Source organism: Rhinatrema bivittatum, chromosome 19, assembly GCF_901001135.1.
Source record: "Rhinatrema bivittatum chromosome 19, aRhiBiv1.1, whole genome shotgun sequence".
NCBI lineage: Eukaryota > Metazoa > Chordata > Amphibia > Gymnophiona > Rhinatrematidae > Rhinatrema > Rhinatrema bivittatum.
The window spans coordinates 16,612,958-16,634,628 of NC_042633.1; the positions used below are offsets into that span (position 1 = coordinate 16,612,958).

General features: G+C 47.7%; 1 protein-coding gene across 5 annotated transcripts in view; it reads right to left on the reverse strand.

Moving 5' to 3' along the window:
• The window catches only part of LOC115080422 (oocyte zinc finger protein XlCOF6-like), a 36,719-nt gene that overhangs the window by 14,364 nt on the left and 684 nt on the right, over positions 1-21,671 (reverse strand). For 3 of the 5 annotated variants that reach the window (XM_029584565.1, XM_029584569.1, XM_029584568.1), the window contains exons 2-6: positions 21,204-21,330; positions 14,235-14,348; positions 13,972-14,085; positions 12,779-12,928; positions 12,277-12,351 (exon numbers count right to left, since the gene is read on the reverse strand). In XM_029584565.1, coding sequence (XP_029440425.1) covers positions 12,277-12,351; positions 12,779-12,928; positions 13,972-14,085; positions 14,235-14,348; positions 21,204-21,330 — 580 coding nt within the window. Of the gene's footprint in view, positions 1-1,311; positions 1,418-7,109; positions 10,368-12,276; positions 12,352-12,778; positions 12,929-13,971; positions 14,086-14,234; positions 14,349-21,203; positions 21,331-21,671 lie in introns of those variants that run through there. The other 2 variants (XM_029584564.1, XM_029584567.1) reach the window with 2 other exon arrangements.

The window sequence follows — 21,671 nt, forward strand, 5'->3', positions numbered from 1 at the left end:
CCTTGGGGAGGTATTCACGGAGGATAACTGGGAGATTGTGTTTCAGCAAACTGCTAAAAGCTCAATTTCCTCCGCCATCCAGGAGCACTGCTGTAAGTTACTGTATGGGTGGCACTTGACTCCAGTTCGACTGCATGCTATGTACCCGCATGTTTCTGATCAATGCGGGCAAGTGGGCACATCTCTTCCTATCTGGTGGACGTGCCCTCTCGTGCTTCCTGTCTGGGACAATTTGCAACAATGGCTGCGGATCGTTAAGGGATGTTCCCCTGCACTCGACCCAAGGGTTGCTTCTCCTTCCCAATGAGGACCTGACTAAGCCTTTGCCATCTTTTGTATCACAAGTCTATACTGCAGCCCGTTGTGAACTTGCCAAAGCATGGAAATCCCCCCACCTACCATCGCTGCCTGCTGCGATCCATAGACTTCATTCGTGCTATAGGATGGCTCATCTCACTGCTCTTCGTCGAGATCAGATGCCTGCCCATCGCCGTTCTCGGGATCCCTTTATCAAGTGGCTTGCCACTCATTCTAAGCCAGGGGGCTCATGAGAATCCTATCTCCTCTTTTATTTTTACCTTCTCCCTTTCTTGGGCACCTTACTGCACTGGTCTAGACTTGGACAAGTAGAAATAAATACCCAGAGACGCTCTTGTTCCTTCATGAGATTTATTACGAATTATATACTCTCGACATTACATCTTGCGTTGTATGCTATTGTCATATTGTTTTGAACAATTTGCCTACTTTCCACCTTGCTGTTACCATCATGTTTTCGTTTCTATGATATATCTGTTTGAAGAAGAGATGGGAGGGGGGATTAGGGGGGGTTTATTCTATGATAACCCTATTGACTTACATGTCTTTTTTGTATAACAATGGTTTGCTAATTATGTCAATAAAACTTTACATTTTAAAAAAAAATGTGGACCAGAGAGAGGAGGGGATGATGGTGACAGAGGAGGGAAGGAATAGAGGTGGGGTGGGAGGGGCTGGCGCCTGAAAGTGGAGAGTGCAGGGATCAGACCTGTGGAAGGGGGAAGAGAGAATCAGTGTGGGTGTGTGCACGTGTGTGTGAGAGCATGTGCATGCATGAGAGGGAGTTCATGTGTGTGCATGGGAGAGAGTCCTGCAGGGACACAGAGAGAGTCTGCACCCCCCAACCTCGGCTGATCTCGGGGTGAGCAGAGCTCAAACCTTCCCGGGGCTGGAAAGATCTCTGCCCTGTGCTGGGAGGAGGGAAGGCTGGAAGAGCTGCACAGGGAAAAGGTTTCCTTTAAATGCACAAGAGGACAGAGAAGGATTTCTTACCGGATCAGACACCAGGGCACACATTGCCCTCCTCTTTTCCCTCTCAGTCCTGCAGGTGCTGGGAGGGATTCAGGCTGTTCCTGCTCAGAGGGGGCAGGGCTGATTCCTGGGGGCTCAGATAAAGCCCCTGCTCTCCCCCTCTGCAGGGATTTCCGGTCCTGGGGAGGCAGAAAGTTTCTGCTTTTACTCTAAGCCTTTCCTGCTCTCTGCAGGCAGAGAAAGAAAGCAGGAGCCGGAGCATGCGCAGAGCTCAGGCAGGAGGGAGGGGGGATGCTCACTCCTTAAGGTGGATCCGGAGAGAGAAACAGCTGCAGAGGGGGGAGTGGGAGACAGGAGCAGCAAGTCAGGGAACTGCTTTATTCCTTGTGTATCTATGAACCTGTGATTTTCTGCTTGGGAAATCCTTCTTCTCCCCACACTCAGCTCATCCCCACCACATTATTTCCCCTGGCATTTCTCCTGGCCCCTTCAGATTGCAGGCCAGAGCCAGTCTCATGCCCGGTCCACGTACCACTCTCCGCTTCCTGCTTGCCCTCTGCAGATTTAGGATTTTGCCATTCCAGGCAGAGCTGGTGCTATTGCCCCCCACCCCGGAAGGTCAGACAAGACGGAGGAGATGGCCTGAGGACACAGCCTCATTTCCCTGCTGCAGATCAGTTTCTATTCTGCAACAAGAATTAGAAATATCTGAAGGGCACTGACAAACAGTTCCAGGTTTTATTTTCCTTGCTGGCATCTGTATCATTTGTTTTGTTTTTATTGGGTGAGAGCAGGGGATCCTGTGTGTCAGCACAGGGAGAAGATCATGGGGATGGATAGGGGGGAGAGAACCAGAGACTGAGGAGAGGGAAGAGGACCAGGAATGTGGGCAGGAGAGGAAGAGAGGACGGAGATGGGGGAGAGATTCCACGATCAAGGGAGGGTTAATCCAAATCGCAGTGGGAGGAGGTCTCCCCCTCCCTCTGTACTTGTCCTGCTCCCCCCTTGCATCTCCATCCCCTCTCTAACCTCCCAGGGATGACCGGTCCCAAAGCCCCAATATTGGTTCTCCATGGTGGGTAAGGATTGACCTTCAGAGCACACGGTGCTGACCAATGTGTAAAGTTCTGAGTTCCAATCACGGGTCTGAACTCTGAACTGGTTTCCAACATAAAACGTTACTGAGGAAGGAGTCCATCATGAACAATGAGGCACTTTGTACACCTCTGTCTTGTAGCACCCATAATGCACCTTAAAAGCAGTAAATTAGGGAGCCTGTGTTCCCATTATCTGTCCCTAGGGTCTCTTCCATTCCTTCCCGGACTTCGGGGCCTGTCCTTGGGGAAGCTGGAAAGGTTCTTTCTAGGGATGTGAATCGTTTTTTGACGATTTAAAATATCGTCCGATATATTTTAAATCGTCAAAAATCGTTAGGGCCACGATACAATACCAATTCCCCCGATTTATCGTCAAAAAATCGTAAATCGGGGGAAGGGGGAGGGCAGGAAAACCGGCACACTAAAACCCCCTAAAACCCACCCCGACCCTTTAAATTAAATCCCCCACCCTCCCGAACCCCCCCCCCAAATGCCTTAAATTACCTGGGGGTCCAGCGGCGGTCCGGAACGGCAGCGGTCCGGAACGGCCTCCTGCAATTGAATCGTGTTGTCTTCAGCCGGCGCCATTTTTCAAAATGGCGGCGCAAAATGGCGGCAGCCATAGACGAACACGATTCGACTGCAGGAGGTCGTTCCGGACCCCCGCTGGACTTTTGGCAAGTCTTGTGGGGGTCAGGAGGCCCCCCCAAGCTGGCCAAAAGTCCCTGGGGGTCCAGCGGGGGTCCGGAAAACGATCTCCTGCCGCGAATCGTTTTCCGTACGGAAAATGGCGCCGGCAGGAGATCGACTGCAGGAGGTCGTTCAGCGGCGCCATTTTCCGTACGGAAAACGATTCGCGGCAGGAGATCGTTTTCCGGACCCCCGCTGGACCCCCAGGGAGAGGAGCTAATGAGGACCCGAGCCGCTTGGACTTAGGAGGGGCCTCCTGGACGAGAGCCGGAGTCATGAACCAGTGGGACGAAGCCGGAATCAGAAGCCGTGGATGAGCCGAGGTCAGAGGCAGTAGTCAGAAGCTGGAGACAGAAGCCAGAAGTCGGAAGCCGGAATCAGAAGCCAGTAGTCCAAGCCGAGGTCAGAAGCCAGTAGTCAGAAGCCAGGGTCGATAGCCAGAAGGCGATGGTAGCAACTAGTAGCTCTCCAAGAGAGTGAACCTTGTTGCAAGGCAAGGACCCAGGCCTAGCTGCATGGTTTAAATACCCCTGCAGCGTCTATCATCATCTGGGGCCGTCCTGCCTGTTCCCGTCTGGCCCCTTTAAATCAGGAGCTCCTGCGTGTGCGGCGCGCCTAGGGGGCGGGGCCAGCCATGACGGATCGGCAGCGTCTCCCTCAAAGAGGGAGCACCGCGGAAGAGGCCCCAACGGGCCCTGCCGGCTGGAATGGAGCAACAGTGGGCCGGGCCGGCCCAGAAGTGAGTGGAGGGACTGGGGCACGGCCCGGTACCGTAACAACCGCATGTGCTGGTGGCTTTTCACCATGAGCTAGGCCAGAGGTAAGAGCTGCAGCCCTTGGATTGACTGTTGCAACAAGAATGAAAAGTGATTTAAGTGCAGAGTCATGCATCTGGGGTGCGGTAATTCAAAAGAGCTGTGCGTGATGGGGGGTGAAAGACTGATGTGCACAGACCAAGTCAGGGATCTTGGGGTGAAAGTGTCTGGTGATATGAAGATGGCAAAGCAATGTGACAAAGAGATGGCTAAAACAAGAAGAATGTTGGGCTGCACAGAGAGAGGAATAACCAGTAAGAGAAAGGAAGTGATGATGCCCTTGTACAGGTCCTTGGTGAGGCCTCACCTGGAGTACTGTGTTCAGTTCTGGAGCCCGCATCTCAAAAGGAGACAGAGACAGGATGGAGGCGGTCCAGAGAAGGGCGACCAAAATGGTGTGGGGTTGTCTCGGGTTCATATTCTGTCCGGTAGTACTGGGTGAGAAAATCTTTAATAAGAAATTCCCTTACAGTTCACGCTCTCTCCCCAGTACCCTATGTCAAATAAGTGTAACACATCATTACTCCTTAGAGATAACATATTAGGGTGAGAAAGATAATTATTTATTAAGACAGAGCAACTCAGTAAATCAGACAAAGTATTCAGTAAAAATATATGCTTATTTATTACATATAAGGCAATTGATCAAGTCTTATCTTAGAAGGATACAGAATAAGAAAAGATGGTTATCTCACCTATAGGTTAGATGCTGTGTCCTCAGAGGACTATCTGATGATACAGATTAGATGAGCAATCCCAAGCTTAGAATTCACAACATACAAAAAAGGAATTATAAAATAAATTCAGGTATTTGGAAAACAGTGCACCTAATATCAAAGAATTTAAAAAAAAAACCAGATGCACAGATAAAGAGCACATATCTATTTCTTAGGAATTTAAAAGCAAAGTATAGATAGAGACACATAAAAGTCTACCTGCTATATGTTTATGTCTAATGCCTTATAACATCTGTTCTTCCTGCTTTAGCTAGATTGGAGGTAAATGAGCTATATTTTAATTCACCTAGCATGAAGCATTGGCCTTCAATCTATAAAAAGATCACAGCATTTAGTGGCTAACATAAAACTTGAAATTCCCCTGCTTTCTGGGACATTCGCCAAGTTTCCCAGAGAGATAACATGTTGGGAAGGAAACTGTAATACCTTTCGGCAGCGTCTCATTAAGAAATTGCATTATCTGGGTACCGGTCATTTTTATGTGCCCGGGTGCAATACCAAGGACAGAGTAGTCTGATTGCAGTCCTGTTCTCTGAGAACTACCTGATTGCTTTTCTTTATGCTGAGCTGAATTTGCAAGTCCAAAAATGCTTATCCACAAATGTGGGGGTATATCCAATATTTAACGTGTCCAAAAACCCGCACACAAACCTAAACTTTCTTTTTTATGTATTCATTATGAATTTTTTCTTTTTATGCTAAAATATTATACATTCAACTATGTGACTCTCACTTACATATATATGAACAATTTTAAAATTGCAACATTTTTGTTTCCAAAATATTTAATAGGTGTATAGTGATGCTTCATAAAACTTCAAGAGCACCTAGCATTAGTGCCTTGCTTAATTTATTGTTTAATCATGAGCACCACCGTCCACCCTCTAGTCCTTTAATCAATTGTTCAGAAACATATTTTGTTATGTATTTTTTAATGTTATGTATTTTTAAATTTTTTTTGTTTTTTGAAAAAACGTGTTTAAAAAGTAAGTGTAGAGCACTAATGTCAAACAGAGGATTGCAGGTCGCCAATCATTCAAAACCGGAGCACAAAATCCAAAATGGCACTTATCTTTCGATTGAGATCCTCAGGTTCCGGTGTAGTCTTTTAGCGGCACTTGCCCCAACAAGGCCAAGTTTCGAATACTCTTCATCAGGGGAAGCCACTCAAACGCTGCACACCCCAGCTCTGTTTTATCCGTTCTTTTAAATCCATAAAGAGCTCGCAACAGCGCTGCTCACTCCACGCTCCTCTCAAAAATGGCGAACCCGCTCTCCCCTGTTCAGCGTCCCGGTTTAAAGGGACTCCATCACGTGACTTCAAACATGGCCGTAATGCCTGAGGATCCCAAACATGGCCGTAATGCCTGAGGATCTCAATCGAAAGATAAGTGCCATTTTGGATTTTGTGCTCCGGTTTTGAATGATTGGCGACCTGCAATCCTCTGTTTGACATTAGTGCTCTACACTTACTTTTTAAACACGTTTTTTCAAAAAACAAAAAAATTTAAAAAATACATAACATTAAAAAATACATAACAAAATATGTTTCTGAACAATTGATTAAAGGACTAGAGGGTGGACGATAGAGCTGAATTTGCAGGCAGGAGCATTCGCTTTTTAACAGGAAATGAGGGACTTGATTTTGAATGTAGGGACCCCAGGGGTATTGCTTGGGGTATAATATTAGCTTCCACGTGACCAGATCAGTATTGGAAGACCTATGAGAAGAGGCTGAAGGATCTGAATATGTATAGCCTGGAAGAGAGAAGGTGCAGGGGAGATAGGATACAGACCTACAGATACCTGAAAAGTTTTAAAGATGCACGAACTTCAAACCTTTTCCGTTGGAAAGAAATCAGAACTAGGGGTCATGACATGAAGCTTAGGGAGGGAAGACTCAGAACCAACATCAGGAAATATTTCTTTATGGAGAGGGTGGTGGAGGCCTGGAATGCCCTTCCGGAGGAGGCGGTGAAGACAAAAACAGTGAAAGATTTCAGAGGGGCATGGGATAAACACTGAGAATCCCTAAAGGCCAGAGGATGGAAATGAGGAAAAGGGCGCATGGAGTAATTTTCTCAGTGTTGCAATTTCTAGCCTTAATCAATAAGCCTTGATGCTTTTCATGCCAATAAATCACTGCTCTCCACTTCATCAGCAAGGGAAAAGAGAAATTGGATTCAGACTGCAACCAACAATGGCCCAGACTTTTACATTCTGGGGAACTGATAAGCATGGGGGTAACCTGCACGGAGCAGTAGTTCCTACCCTTAACAGAAAGCATGGGGATTACTACCCTTAACCAATAAGTCTTCCTGCTTTTAACGCAGCTGCAACAATCGCTCTCTGCTTTGATAGTGAGGTGGGAGTGGCAGGAAAGAGGAATTGGATTCAGAGCCAATCAACATGATCCCTGACTTTTACAGTCTGGGGAAAAAATACAGGACAAGTCCATAAGCAAAGCACATCAGGCAGCACTGTCTGAATTTTCAAGAAGGCTCGTCACCCAGTAAAAATGTTGCTAGCATTAAATTTTTTATGGGTTATCCTAAGGCTTGGGGATAACTGCAGGGAGCGGCAGTTGCTACCCTTAAAAGAAACTTGGGGCTAAGCTGCATGGCACAGCAAATAGTACCATAAGAAGCTTGCTGGGCAGACTGGATGGACCATTTGGTCCATTTCTACCATCATTACTGTGTGACTATGCATATTGTCACTCAGAGCATTTATATGGTCTCTGTTTCACGTGGCTCATTTCATGCTGTTGCATGGGGCAGTTTCTCTAAATGAGTTTATTTTGCACAGATATCGACAGGAATCAACCTTATTCGTAAGCCAGGTTAGGTTAGAAATGATCTCAGTCTCAAATTTACGAATAATATCCTTGCTAGTACTTGTATTGTGCCAAAGAGAACCTCCTTCTGAAGGTCATCATGTGTAATTTTCATAGGTAACATATCAGGGAGTGCTTGGAAATTCCTCTGAATCAGACTAATAAGGATTCTTTTTTGCTTCCTTAGAGCAGATATATGTCTGCAACATTTACCAAAATCAGAACATTTAAACTTTTTCGCAATGGTTATGGACCCTTTTGTGTTTGTTAAGGTTAAATATTTTAGTGAAACTTTTACCTCAGTCAAAACATTTAAATGGTTTTTCACCAGTGTGCATTCGTTTGTGTTTTTTAAGGTCAGAGCTCTGCAAGAAACATTTATCACATTCAGAACATTTAAATGGTTTCTCACCTGTGTGAACCTTTTTGTGGTGTTCAAGATTAGATCTTTGGGCAAAACATTTATCACATTCAGAACATTTAAATGGTTTCTCACCTGTGTGAACCTTTCTGTGGTGTTCAAGATTAGATCTTTGAGCAAAACATTTATCACATTCAGAACATTTATATGGTTTCTCCCCAGTGTGCAATTTCGTGTGTCGTTGCAGATAAAGTTTTTGACTGAAGCATTTATCACATTCAGAACATGTAAATGTTTTCTCACCAGTGTGCACTTTTGTGTGTCGTCGCAGATACTTTTTTTGTCCAAAGCATTTATCACATTCAGAACATTTAAATGGTTTTTCACCTGTATGAAGTCTTTCATGGTTTTCAAGATTGGTTCTTTGAAGGAAACATTTATCACATTCAGAACATTTAAATGGTGTCTCAACAGTGTGCAATATTTGGTGTTGTCGCAGAGCAAATTTTCTACTGAAACATTTATCACATTCTGAACATTTAAATGGTTTTTCCCTAGTGTGCGATATTCTGTGTCTTCGCAGATAATTTTTTTGACTGAAGCATTTTTCACATTCAGAACATTTAAATGGTTTTTCACCTGTATGAACTCTTTCATGGTTTTCAAAATTGGCTCTTTGAAGGAAACATTTATCACATTCAGAACATTTAAATGGTGCCTCAACAGTGTGCAATATTTGGTGCTGTCGCAGATCAAATTTTCTACTGAAACATTTATCACATTCTGAACATTTAAATGGTTTCTCACCAGTGTGCAATATTTTGTGTTTTCGCAGATAATTTTTTTGACTGAAACATTTATCACATTCTGAACATTTAAATGGTTTCTGAACAGTGTGCAATTCTTTGTGTCGTCGCAGATAAATTTTTTGACCAAAGCATTTATCACATTCAGAACATTTAAATGGTTTCTCAACAGTGTGTATCTGTTTGTGTTTGTTAAGATCAGATTTATGTGAGAAACATTTATCACATTCAGAACACTGGAATGGTTTTTCACCTGTATGTCTCCTTCTGTGGATATTATAATTAGATTTTCGAGCAAACCGTTTATCGCATTCAGGACATTTAAATGGTTTCTCATCAGTATGCAGTATCTTGTGCTCTTTCAGACAAAACAATTGACTGAAGCATTTATCACATTCAGAACATTTAAATGGTTTCTCACCTGTATGAACTCTCTTGTGGTTTCGAAGAGTAAATTGGTGAGTGAAACATTTATCACATTCAGAACATTTAAATGGTTTCTCACCTGTATGAATTCTCTTGTGGTTTTGAAGAGTAAATTGGTGCGTGAAACATTTATTACATTCAGAACATTTAAATGGTTTCTCGCCTGTATGTACTTTCTTGTGGTTTTGAAGAGTAGTTCGGTGAGTGAAACATTTATCGCATTCTGAACATTTAAATGGTTTCTCACCTGTATGAACTCTCTTGTGGTTTCGAAGAGTAAATTGGTGAGTGAAACATTTGTCACATTCAGAGCATTTAAATGCTTTCTCACCAGTGTGGATTCTTGTGTGTTGTATTAGACGAAATTTGTGAATGAAACATTTATCACATTCAGAACATTTAAATGGTTTCTCACCTGTATGTCTTCTTCTGTGGATATTAAAATTAGATCTTTGAGCGAAACATTTATCACATTCAGAACATTTAAATGGTTTCTCACCAGTATGGATTCTTGTGTGTTGTATTAGACGAAATTTGTGACTGAATCCTTTATCACATTCAGAACATGTAAACGATTTCTCTCCATTGTGACTTTTCTTATGGAGTGTAAGCCATGATCTATATCTGAAACATTTTTCACATTCAGAACACTTTAAAAGTTTGCCTTGTCTGTGAATTATTTTGTGTTCTCTCAGGTTTGATTTCTTAGTAAACCTTTCCTCACTTTCAGGGCACTGAAATGGTCTTTCTCCTGAGTGAATTATTCCATGTTGTTCCAGCTCAGCTCTGAAGAAAAAGCATTTTTCACACTGAGTGCATTTCAATGGTTTATTTTTTAGGTGAGTTGTTCCATGTGCTGTAAGTTTTGTATTTGTAGTGGTTCTTTTCTCTTCTTCAGAACCTGTAAATGTTTTTTCCTTTCTGTGATGTTGGATAGATTTGTGACTTGTCCTCTCAGTTAATTTGTTCCCACATTCAAACAATTCTTGCTGCTCAACAGATGGTGAGTTTGTGGTGAAGTTTTCTGAAGTGTCAGCACTTTGTAATGGAGTCTCTCCTTCGCTGAGTCTCTGAGTTTCTACAAGATTGGGGCAGAGGTTGAAATTTCTTCCTCGTTCAGAATAGGCATATGGACTCTCTCCTTTCTGAACTACTTCTTTCCCCCTGGATGATGTTATTCTACTGATTCCTCCTGCATATTCAGCTGAAGGTCCTGGGCTTTCTCTGGAGGGGTCTCTCTCTTTGCATTCCTCCGTCTGCTGCCCATCACACATTCTCTGCCTCTCACTATTATTCCTGAATCCATCTTCTGGTGGATAAAAGAAAGAGTTTGATTACTAAATTTATTAAAATGGAGGGAGACATATATAGGGAGATAGCTCTAGGGATATGAATCAGGTGCCCCATCGTTTCTGCTATCGGGTTCGTGTGACTGCGGGAAAATCTCGGTTTCCTGCGGATCGGCATTTTTTTTTTTTTTTAGTGAAAAATCATTTTTTCGGATTAGCGCGCACTAACGAAAACCTTTAATTTTTGTTACTTTTCGTTATTTTTTGCTATTTTTGTTTAAAAAATAGCAAAGTTTAAGTTTAAAAAACCATAAACTTCTGGAACAGTTGCCTCCAGTCAATAAAAACACTCCTCTCCAGTCTAAACCTAGTCCTAAACACCACCAAGACAGAACTTCTCATTATCTCTCAAGATCTCAACTACCCTCTCATCAATGCTCTAACAGCATCACCTCACTCAAACCTCAATTGCTCACCCCACGTAAGAGACCTTGGCGTTCTCTTGGACAACCAACTTAATCTCAAGTACTAAAAAAACTGAAACCCCTCCTACATTTTCACGACTTCCGCTTGGTACTTCAATCCATTATCTTCTCAAAAATCGATTACTGCAATGCTCTACTCCTCAGCCTTCCCGCAAACACCATCAAACCGCTACAGATGCTGCAGAATTCCACAGCTAGAATTCTGACAAATACAAAGAAAAGAGATCACATCTCCCCCATCCTATACAACCTCCACTGGCTGCCAATCAAATACAGGATACTCTACAAAGTCCTCACTATAACCCACAAAGCCGCACACAACCTCTCCCCTATTGAACTCTCCATCCAGCCACGTTTCCATAACCCGACGAGACCAATCAGAGGAGCCTATCAGGGCACACTACACGTTCCACTAGCGAAAACCCCTTGCAGCAAAAGATCCCTTTCCACAGCCGGCCCCTCACATTGGAATGCTCTTCCCCCGGACCTCAGACAAGATCCATGTCCCCTGTCTTTCAAGAAAAAACTCAAAACATGGCTCTTCAAATTAGCTTTCCCTGATTGAGGTTCCGCTTACAACATTGACCAACCTTGACTAACTGGACCAACACGTAACACAGTCTCTTTATGTTGATGATTAGCCATAAAGCTATTAAGAATCTATAAACTTCCGTTTGTAAATATTTTGTTTTTAAACTTTATTTAATTATTAATTGTCAAATTACATTCCATGTTCACTTTGAGAATGATGTTAGCTCAATATTGTTTCTTGTCACTTTGTTCCATGTATTGCTCTCATGCAAAGTTGTTGTTATCTGGAAACCGGTGTGATTTGTACTTTCTACAAGAATGTCGGTATAAAAAACCCCCAAAATAAATAAATAAATACATACATACATTTTTGTTAGTGCTCACTAATCGGAAAAACAATTTATGATGAAAATTTGGGGAAATGCGATCGTTTCTCATCATTCACGAATTTTTGACGAATTAAGAAATATCGTATGATATTTTAATTCGTCAGAAAAACGATTCACATCCCTAGATAGCTCCATTTATTATATATGATCTCTATCATATACAATAGAGCCTGGTGCTGCTTGTAGACAGCTACAGGTGGGCACCAGCACATGAACAGAGGGGAACAGACCACGTCTGACCTCACCCTGCTGGTTCTGTGCCTCTCATCCTCACCTCCAGTCTCTGCTCTGATTGCAGTCACTCACCAAAAACTCTGCCACGCCCTGCTGGAGACCTGGGATTCATTCAGGATCTGGGTCTCTGAACCTCAGATCTGTCAGCTTAAAACAACTGAACTCTAACAACTTAGTAAGTAATACATATTTACCTGAAGGCATGAATAAAATTCTCCCTCTCTATGTAAAGCTGGAAATACTCCACAGCACCCAGGAAGGGCTGTGTTAGGAAGGAATATTTTGCTCACCGCTCTTGGTCTCCGTCTCCTCCCCGCCCATTCTCAGGATCTCTGCTGTAGGGTCAGGACTGGGACCTCGGCTGCCTGAGAGAATGAGATTGTGCCTTCAGCTTTTAAACAGTCTGGGATATTGACCTAAGAAAGGCAAAACTTGAACTGCCAATCGGTTTTCTCAGCATTAAGTGCACTTACGTGGGTAAATGGCTTTAGAAAATTGCTAGGACGGTCTGTTACATTTGCACGCGTAACTCCTTTCATAATTCTCCTGCTGGGGTCCCACAATCCCACGAGGATGGAAACCGTTTGCTGTGCAATCCCCCTCCCTCCCTCCTGCTGCTCCCCCTGCCTTCCTCCCTCTTACTGTTCCCAGTGGGGGTTTCCTGCTGCCACTGTGAGCCCTCCACACAAGAAAGGTCAGAGGTCAGGGACATGATTTAACGCCTCCTCCTCACTGTGCCTGGCCCAGAGGAGGCCTCCTGTCTCAGTAATGTTTGGATCGGCCCAGCAGTACCTTTAATCCAAGCTGCAGCGCCTGCTTCATGCAGCTCCTCACAGGCGCCAGGGATGCTCAGGTTCCCTCTGTCCTCAGATCTCGGGGGCTCAGTCCCACGTCCTTCTTGCTTAAATCGGATTAAAATGTCAGGGGTGACACTGAGGGAGCCTGTTATGGGAAAAGATGGTTACAATATGTAGAAACGTTACCCCAGAGCCTGTATTATCAGTGCAAGTGAGCTCAGGATTATGCTGTGTCCATAAACACTGCCACCAGTGCAGCACTAAGAAGGAGGGTGCTGCTGTGCTGATCACCATCAGAAATCCATTCTAACAGTATCCTGATCATTTTAACACCGAGGTGGGCGACTTCATTCCTCAGGATCTACAAAATAATCTGGTGTGGTTACTGCTATTGCAAACGCATGCTGAACATTTCTACCTCAAAGAGTATTTTTGTTAAACCAGATGTTTTTTTATCCAGTGCCAGATTTCAGAAATCTGATTCTACCTGGCTCCTCCACTTCCAGTCGTATGGAAATTTAGAGGGAAGACGAGGGGAGAATACAAGCCGAGGGGCCGGGAGTGGTAGCACGGCTGACACTGGCTTCCAGGAAAGCTGGGCTGACCTGCATGGAGCAGTCCTGGTTATTCCCAAACAGAACTGGGATCACTGGATCAGGCTTCCCAGACGGCTGGAGCGGTCAGCACTGAGCATCCATGAACTGGCATCTGTGGCCACAGGAGTTAAACTGGGCAGACTGGATGGGCCCCACTGTCCTGTCCAGATTCGGTTTCTGCACCCAGTCCTGTAAGCGCAGCGCTTGCTGGAGCGCCGGTACCAATGTGATTTCATCTCACTGAGTGCGGGAGGGGGAGCTGTGAGGGGCACACACTTGTGTACGCTGTGTTCCCCATGATTTGATGGCATCTCCTGCAGCGTGCACTGCAAACTATTCCCCGGAGCAGGAAGGGCAGCCTGGCACCAGCACTCAATGTCTGCCTAAATCCCTCCCTGCTCACTGGCCATGCTCCCCCGTGTATCTCCTGCACCACCCCCAGCCCCAGAACCCTGTCAGGTGCCCCCCAGTCACATTAGGGAAACAGATAATGAGAGAGAGAGTGAGGGGGCCTCTGCCCCTCCCGGTGCTGAATTCCTAACTGGCACCGCCTGACCTTAGTACAGACGCCCGGGAGGAATCTGATACTTGCCTGTTACAGGAGGGGGAATCCCTTCAGTCGTCTCTGATTCAGGAGGATCCAGGAAGGGCAGATCTGCCTCTTGTTTAACGCTCAGTGAGAACACAGACGTTACAATCGGAAGGCCTGGGATGAGAAAGCAAACGAGGATTCACCCAGGACCTGCTAATATTATATTAGGAAATGGATTGGAAGTCTCCAAATGTTTGATGTTAATGCCCCATCTCCTGTGATCTGAAAATGCAGAGCCCTTTAAATCCAGAACATTTACTTACTGATGCTGGGGTCCTTCATGGTTTCTTTCCCCTCCAGCTCCCAGTGCTGAGGGAAATATTTCTCATCTTCCTTCTTAATCTTGAATACAACATCGGGATTAAGAATTGAATAGCCTGTTAATAGGAAATAGCAAATTTTATCTGTTTACTTTTCTGATGGAGAGGTGTGCGTGTGTGAGTCTTTGGGTGCGAATTTTGTGTGGCAGAGCTTGGTGAGATGAGACACTCGCAGGCTAGCACTTGATTAAGGTTAAACCTTGGAGGGTTTCTGGTGCAGTCATTTCTATTCCTGACCCTCCTAGCTGGAGGCATTGCAGGTGCCAGTGCTCTCTGCCAGCCTGTGCCCTCCTGGAGAAGGGCTGCCCAGCTTCATATCAGGAGTGGCTGAGAAGGAAAAACCCCCGTCCTAAGATATAAAGATAACTCTCTCTAGAGGTCAGTGAGAGGCAGAAAGGGGGGGTTTGTGACCTGTGACATTGGGTTACCACCTGGAGGAGTTACATGTTGTGCAGTAGATTCACCTAGAGCATAGCTATTATTTCCCTGTACGTACCCGGATCAGTCCAGACTCCTGGGGTTTTGTCCCCCGCACCAGCAGGTGGAGACAGAGAGAGATTGACAGCCTCTGCCCTATCTATACCTAGGCGCTGCCCCCAGCCTGTCAGTATTACTCTGTCACCAGCAGGTGGAGACAGAGAGAGATTGACAGCCTCTGCCCTATCTATACCTAGGCGCTGCCCCCAGCCTGTCAGTATTACTCTGTCACCAGCAGGTGGAGACAGAGAGAGATTGACAGCCTCTGCCCTATCTATACCTAGGCGCTGCCCCCAGCCTGTCAGTATTACTCTGTCACCAGCAGGTGGAGACAGAGAGAGATTGACAGCCTCTGCCCTATCTATACCTAGGCGCTGCCCCCAGCCTGTCAGTATTACTCTGTCACCAGCAGGTGGAGACAGAGAGAGATTGACAGCCTCTGCCCTATCTATACCTAGGCGCTGCCCCCAGCCTGTCAGTATTACTCTGTCACCAGCAGGTGGAGACAGAGAGAGATTGACAGCCTCTGCCCTATCTATACCTAGGCGCTGCCCCCAGCCTGTCAGTATTACTCTGTCACCAGCAGGTGGAGACAGAGAGAGATTGACAGCCTCTGCCCTATCTATACCTAGGCGCTGCCCCCAGCCTGTCAGTATTACTCTGTCTCCAGCAGGTGCTAGGTTGCTTCCCCACAGTCTGTATTGATCTGAGGCAGTTAGTTAGAGGTTCCATCTTAATTTGCATTACCCTCTTTTTACTGATTCTCTGGTACAAAATAAAAAAAAAGAGACTGCTGAGAGGATCTCCTTAGCCTCCCACGGGAAGTGCAGTCCCTCCTGGTTTAAGAGGCGGCTGCGGCTGTGGTCGAGGACCCGACAGCCCTTTCTCCAGCCGCTGAGGGGTTGATACCGCGGAGCCCGGCTCACTCACCCCTGGAGACCTGGTGGCAAGACCCCTTCCGGTGCCGGGAAGTACTTCAGTTTAACTTTTACAAAAATGATATATTTATATAAATAATAAGACTTCCGCTCTCCCTTCCGGTTTTCTTTTTTTTGGAGCCCGATCGCCGTTTTTTTTTTTTTTTTTTTGAAAAAAAGAAAAAGGTTTTGATTTATTCTTTGTCTCGGCCCGACATGTCACGGAGGGCGGCGTGCAGGGCATGCGGCTCGGCGCGCGGTCGACTATCGGGGGAAGGTCTGTGTCCTTCTTGCATGCTGGGGGATGAGGGCACTTCACAGGCTGCTGGGGGGGGGGGGGGGGTCATGCTGCGCGTTTCCTCAGTTACCCGCGCGTTTGGGGAGATGCGGTCTTTTCCTCTGCTCCGTTCCCCGCCATTTTAGATGGTTTCGGAGCGGCGGGACCGGCCACGTTGGGTGTTAATTTTTTACCCCCATCAGCGTTTGCCCGTTGGGGGGGGGGGGCTAGCGCGGCGAAACCGCCGCGGCCTGCGAGGGGAGAGGCCCCTGCAGAGGGGCCGGATTCCTCTTCCTCCTCGAATTCGGACTATATTCGCTTTTTACACAAGGCCTTTCGGGCCAGGAAGGCCGCGAAGAGACGTAGCAGGGACAGACGTTTCTCCCCCCCCCCACACTCAAAACCCCGGAAGCGGGCCAGGAGCCGCTCGGAGAAGGATGCCCCCAAGGATAAGCGCCCTGTAAGGTCACAGGCGCTGCAGGACAATTCTAGCTCCTTCTCTGAGGTTTCTTTGGCCTCAGAGGATCAGGGCCTGGCCACCCCTCCCCCGAGGGGGGTAGAGGGTGAGGGGGATCTACAGCAGAGTGCTGCACGAGATTCACATGGCATGGACGGGGATGACCCTAAGGTGGTCCGGTTATTCAGGAGGGATGAGCTTATCCCGGCGATTTTGAAGGAGTTAGGCATTGAGCCGACACAGGATCCAGTGGTCTTAGGGTCCATGGACCCGGTTTTATTGGGTCTGAGGGGCCCGCCTACTACCTTCCCTTTCCATTTTTCGGCGACGGATTTGCTGTATCGGGAATGGGATACACCGGATATGGGCCTTAAGGTTACAAAGGCCATGGATAAGCTCTATCCTCTTCCTGAGGAGGCTCTAGAGCTTCTGCGAGTCCTGAAGATCGACGCTGCTGTCGCTGCGGTTACGAAGAAGATGACTATTCCAGTCACAGGGGGTACAGCTGTCAAGGATTGACAAGACTGAAAACTTGAGCTGCAGCTCAAGAAGATTTTTGAAGTCTCAGCACTGGGGGTCCGGGCCATGTGTAGTAATTTTGGTTTGAGAGCGGGCCTGCGCTGGGTTCAGCAACTTCTGGCCAACGAGTCTCTCTCCGAGGAGGAAGCCCGGCAAGCGGGGCGTCTGGAAGCAGTGATAGCGTACAGCGCAGATGCGCTGTATGATCTCCTGCGGACTTCTGCTCGGTCCATGGTCTCAGCGGTCTCGGCTAGACGCTTATTGTGGTTACGGCACTGGGCGGCAGATGTATCGTCCAAATCTAGGTTGGGCTCACTTCCTTTTCAGGATAAGTTGCTGTTCGGCGAGGAGCTCGAAGATTTGGTTCAGTGCTTGGGAGAGAATGAGGTCCATCGTCTTCCCGAAGATAGGCCTAAGCAGAGGTCTTCGCTTTCCTCCAGATCTCGTTTTCGGGGTGGTCGGAGGACTCGTACACCCCGAGCGCCCACTTCATCTTTCCTTCCGTCTGTAGGCAGACAGCAGTCGTGGTCTCAATCCTTTTGAGGGCGCCGTTTTGGTAGACCCGGTGCCTCCACGTCTGCTCCAGGAGGCAAAGCTTTGCAATGGTGGGCAGCCGGTCCATTCCTCGGTGCCAGTGTAGGGGGCAGACTGACGAGGAATGGGCCAAGATCACGTCGGACCAGTGGGGCCTCTCTGTGATAAGGGACGGCTACGCTTTAGATTTTGCACGCCAACCGCGCCAACAGTTTCTGGTCTCCCCTTGCGGCTACGCCGCAAAACGCCAGGCGGTAAAGCTGACGGTACAACATCTTCTCGACCTGGGGGCCATTGTTCCGGTTCATCCTTCGGATCAGCGCACAGGCCGATATTCCATCTACTTCGTGGTACCAAAAATAAGAGGGGTGTCCTTCCGTCCCATTCTAGATTTAAAAAGGGTAAACAGGTGTCTGCGCATTCCAAGGCTCCGGATGGGAACGCGGCAGTACATCCCGGGGAGTTCCTGCCGTCCCTAGACCTCACGGAGGCGAACCTCCATGTCGGCATCCGGAAGGATCAGCAGCAGTTCCTCCGGTTTGCAATTCTGGGAAGACAGTATCAGTTTCAGGCTCTGCCCTTCGGCCTCCCTACAGCGCCCAGGCCCTTCACCAAGATCATGGTGGTCGTGGCAGCCAAGCTGCGCCGAGAGGGGATTTTGGTACACACCCCTAGCTGGACGATTGGCTGATTCCAGCGAAGTCGAAAGCCCTTTGCCAGGAGACGATCCGGCGGGTGATGCAGTTGCTGACAGCTCTTGGCCGGGTGATCAATATGGGCAAGAGTCACCTCATTCCCCTCTCAATCCTTGGAGTACTTGGGCGCTTTGTTTGACACTCGACAGGACCGGGTCTTTCTAACAAACGACAGGATTGTCACGTTGCAGAGGCAGGTGCAGTCCTTGCTCAGCAAGTCCCACCCCATCGTCTGGGATTACTTACAGCTACTGGGGTTCCAGGACTTCTACTTTGGAGCTGGTTCCCTGGGCCTTCGCTCATATGCGGCCTTTGCAGTCAGCCTTGCTTTCCCGCTGGAATCCGACCTCCGAGCAGTTTCATCTGGTCCTGCCGTTCCCAGACTCCGCTCGCTCCGGCCCGCCAGGGTGGCTGATCAGGGACAATCTCTCCCAGAGGAGTCCCGTTGGTGGTTGCGGATTGGACAGTGGTGACCACAGATGCCAGCCTCTTAGGCTGGGGAGCGGTTTGTCTGCAGACCGCGGTGCAGGGGCAGTGGACTCCAGAGGAATCTCGATGGTCCATCAATCGGCTAGAGACCAGAGCAGTCCGCCTAGCGCTACAAGCATTCCTCCCGCTAATACAAGGGAAGTCGGTCAGGGTGTTATCCGACAATGCGACCACGGTGGCTTACATAAACCGGCAGGGGGGGGGGGCACTGTTAATAGCCTGGGCGGAAGAGCATCTCCTCAGCATAGCGGCGTCCCACATCGCAGGGGTGGACAACGTTCAAGCGGATTTTCTGAGTCTGCATCGTCTCGACCCGGGCGAGTGGGAGCTGGCTCCCACAGCCTTTCAACTTCTCTGCGACAGGTGGGGTGTTCCCCATATGGATCTCATGGCAACGTACAAGAATTCCAAGGCCCCGCGATTCTTCGCTCGCCGCAGGGATACAGGAGCGGAAATAGTGGATGCTCTGGTTCTTCCGTGGCTGACGACGATTCTCCTCTATGTGTTCCCCCCCTGTGGCCTCTTCTAGGCAAGGTGCTCAGACGCATAGAAGGGCAACCGGCGAACGTGATCCTGGTAGCTCCCGAGTGGCCGCGCAGGCCGTGGTTCGCGGATTTACTTCATCTGGTCGTGGACGGTCCGCTACGTTTCCATCCGATCCCGAACCTTCTCCATCAGGGTCCAGTCTGTTTCGACCAGGTCGATCGCTTCTGTCTGGCGGCTTGGCTTTTGAGAGGCAGCGCTTGCGGGGCAAAGGCTATTCCACGGTGGTAGTCACTAAGCTATTGCAATCGCGTAAGATTTCTACTTCTTTGTCTTACATTAGAGTCTGGAAGGTTTTCGACACCTGGTACGTGGCGAGGGAAATTGTTCCCACTCGTGCCGCTGTGTCCGATATTCTAGGCTTCCTTCAGGCGGGCTTAGCCAAGGGGCTGTCTTGTAGTTCATTAAAGGTCCAAGTGGCAGCTCTTGGGTCCTTGCGCGGTCCGGTGCACGGCGTACCGTTGGCCACGCATCCAGATGTTGCTCGTTTCCTGCGGGGGAGCGAGACATTTGCGTCCACCGGTAAGCTCGCCCTGTCCGTCTTGGAATCTGAATTTAGTTCTCAAAGCTCTGTGTGCTCCACCCTTTGAGCCCTTACGTAGCGCAACCTTGAAGGTCTTAACGTTGAAAGTTGTCTTCTTAGTGGCAATCACTTCGGCGCAAAGGGTTTCCGAACTTCATATGCTGTCCTGTAGGGACCCAGTCTTGCGCATTTCCGATTCTGGTATCTCCTTACGCACGGTTCCTTCTTTTCTGCCTAAGGTTGTTTCCTCTTTCCATTTGAATCAATCCGTGGAACTTCCGTCGTTCTCCGATTTGGATAGGTCGGACCCTCTTTCGAGGGATCTGCGCAAACTGGATGTTCGCAGAGCTCTCCTCCGCTATTTGGAAGTTACTAATGAGTTTCGAGTCTCGGACCACCTCTTTGTGCTCTGGAGCGGCCCTAAGAAAGGTAATATGGCCTCTAAGACTACCATAGCTCGATGGCTGAAGGAAGTTATTAATTCAGCTTATTTGCTCCGAGGTCGACCTTTACCTGAGGGTCTTAGGGTGCACTCGACTCGTTCTCAGGCCACGGGCGGAATGTCAGCATATTTCACCACAAGAGATCTGCCGGGCGGCTATATGGACGTCATTGCATATCTTTGCGAGGCATTACCGGCTTGATGTTCGGGCGCCAGGGGTGGCTAGTTTTGGGGAAGGTGTGCTTCGCGCAGGCCTCTCCGGTTCCCATCCCCATTAGGTGTTCACTCTGGTACATCCCACAGTCTGGACTGATCCGGGTACGTACAGGGAAAAGAAAATTGGTTCTTACCTGATAATTTTCGTTCCTGTAGTACCACAGATCAGTCCAGAGTCCTGCCCGTCTTTTTCTGTGTGAAGGTAATGGAGAGTCCCCTTCATCAACAGTGCCTTACATTTTGTAAAGTTATCTCTATTCTTATTCCCCTGTTTTTGGGGTCTGGTTATGGTTGGGGGTCGATGCTCCTTTTTCGTCCGTTTCTGGTTTTTGTATATAGTTTAGTTAGCTTTTTGGCTGCTTTGACACTACTAATACTGACAGGCTGTGGGTAGCACCTAGGTATGTATAGGACAGAGGCTGTCAATCTCTCTCTGTCTCCACCTGCCGGTGTGGGGACAAAACCCAGGAGTCTGGACTGATCCGTGGTACTACAGGAACGAAAATTATCAGGTAAGAACCAATTTTCTTTTCAGGCCCTTTTACAGAAGTTGCAGGTCTCAGGAAGGAATCAGAGAGGTAAATCCTCCCCCTGTTCAGCACAGAGCAGCATCTCGTGCCGGGCCTGCAGCAGAGGTGTCTCTCACTGGGCCCTGGGGAGCCACAGCAGCTCCTGTTGGACTTGGCATGAGATCAGAAGCCAGACTGTATATTATATGTGCCCAAGGGACCTGGCACCTGGGATTATTCCAGCCCTGATAAAGTGGCAGCAGCCATCCTGCAGTGTGTGTATGGGTGAGAGATGACAGAAAAGGCAGACTTACCCCGTGACATGAGGACGCCGTGAATCTCCTTGATGACCTTCTTGTACAGCTCCTTCTGCCATTCTCCCAGAATGTCCCACTCCACTTCCCAGAAATAAGCAGCGACGTCCCTGAACGTGACCGATGCCTGGAACAGCAAACAGGACACCCTCAGCCCCTCTCCCTGCAGCTTCATTATAATGTGCGGGCAATAAACTTTGTTATATGGTCTCTGCTTGCAGTTTAATCTTGTCTGGTTCTCTTTCCTTCTCTCTCGCCTGTCTCTTTCTTTAATCTCATTTCTCTCCAGCTTTCTCTCTCTTTTACTTCTCTTTTCCAACCCTTCCTGTCTCTTCCCCGTCTCTTCTCCTCTCTCTCTTTGCTGTCTCTCAGCCCTTCCTCTTCTTATTATCTTTTGGTCTTCATCTCCTTCTCGCTGACCTTTTTCCCGCACACCTCCCTCTCCCTGTCTCTTTGCTCACCCCATCT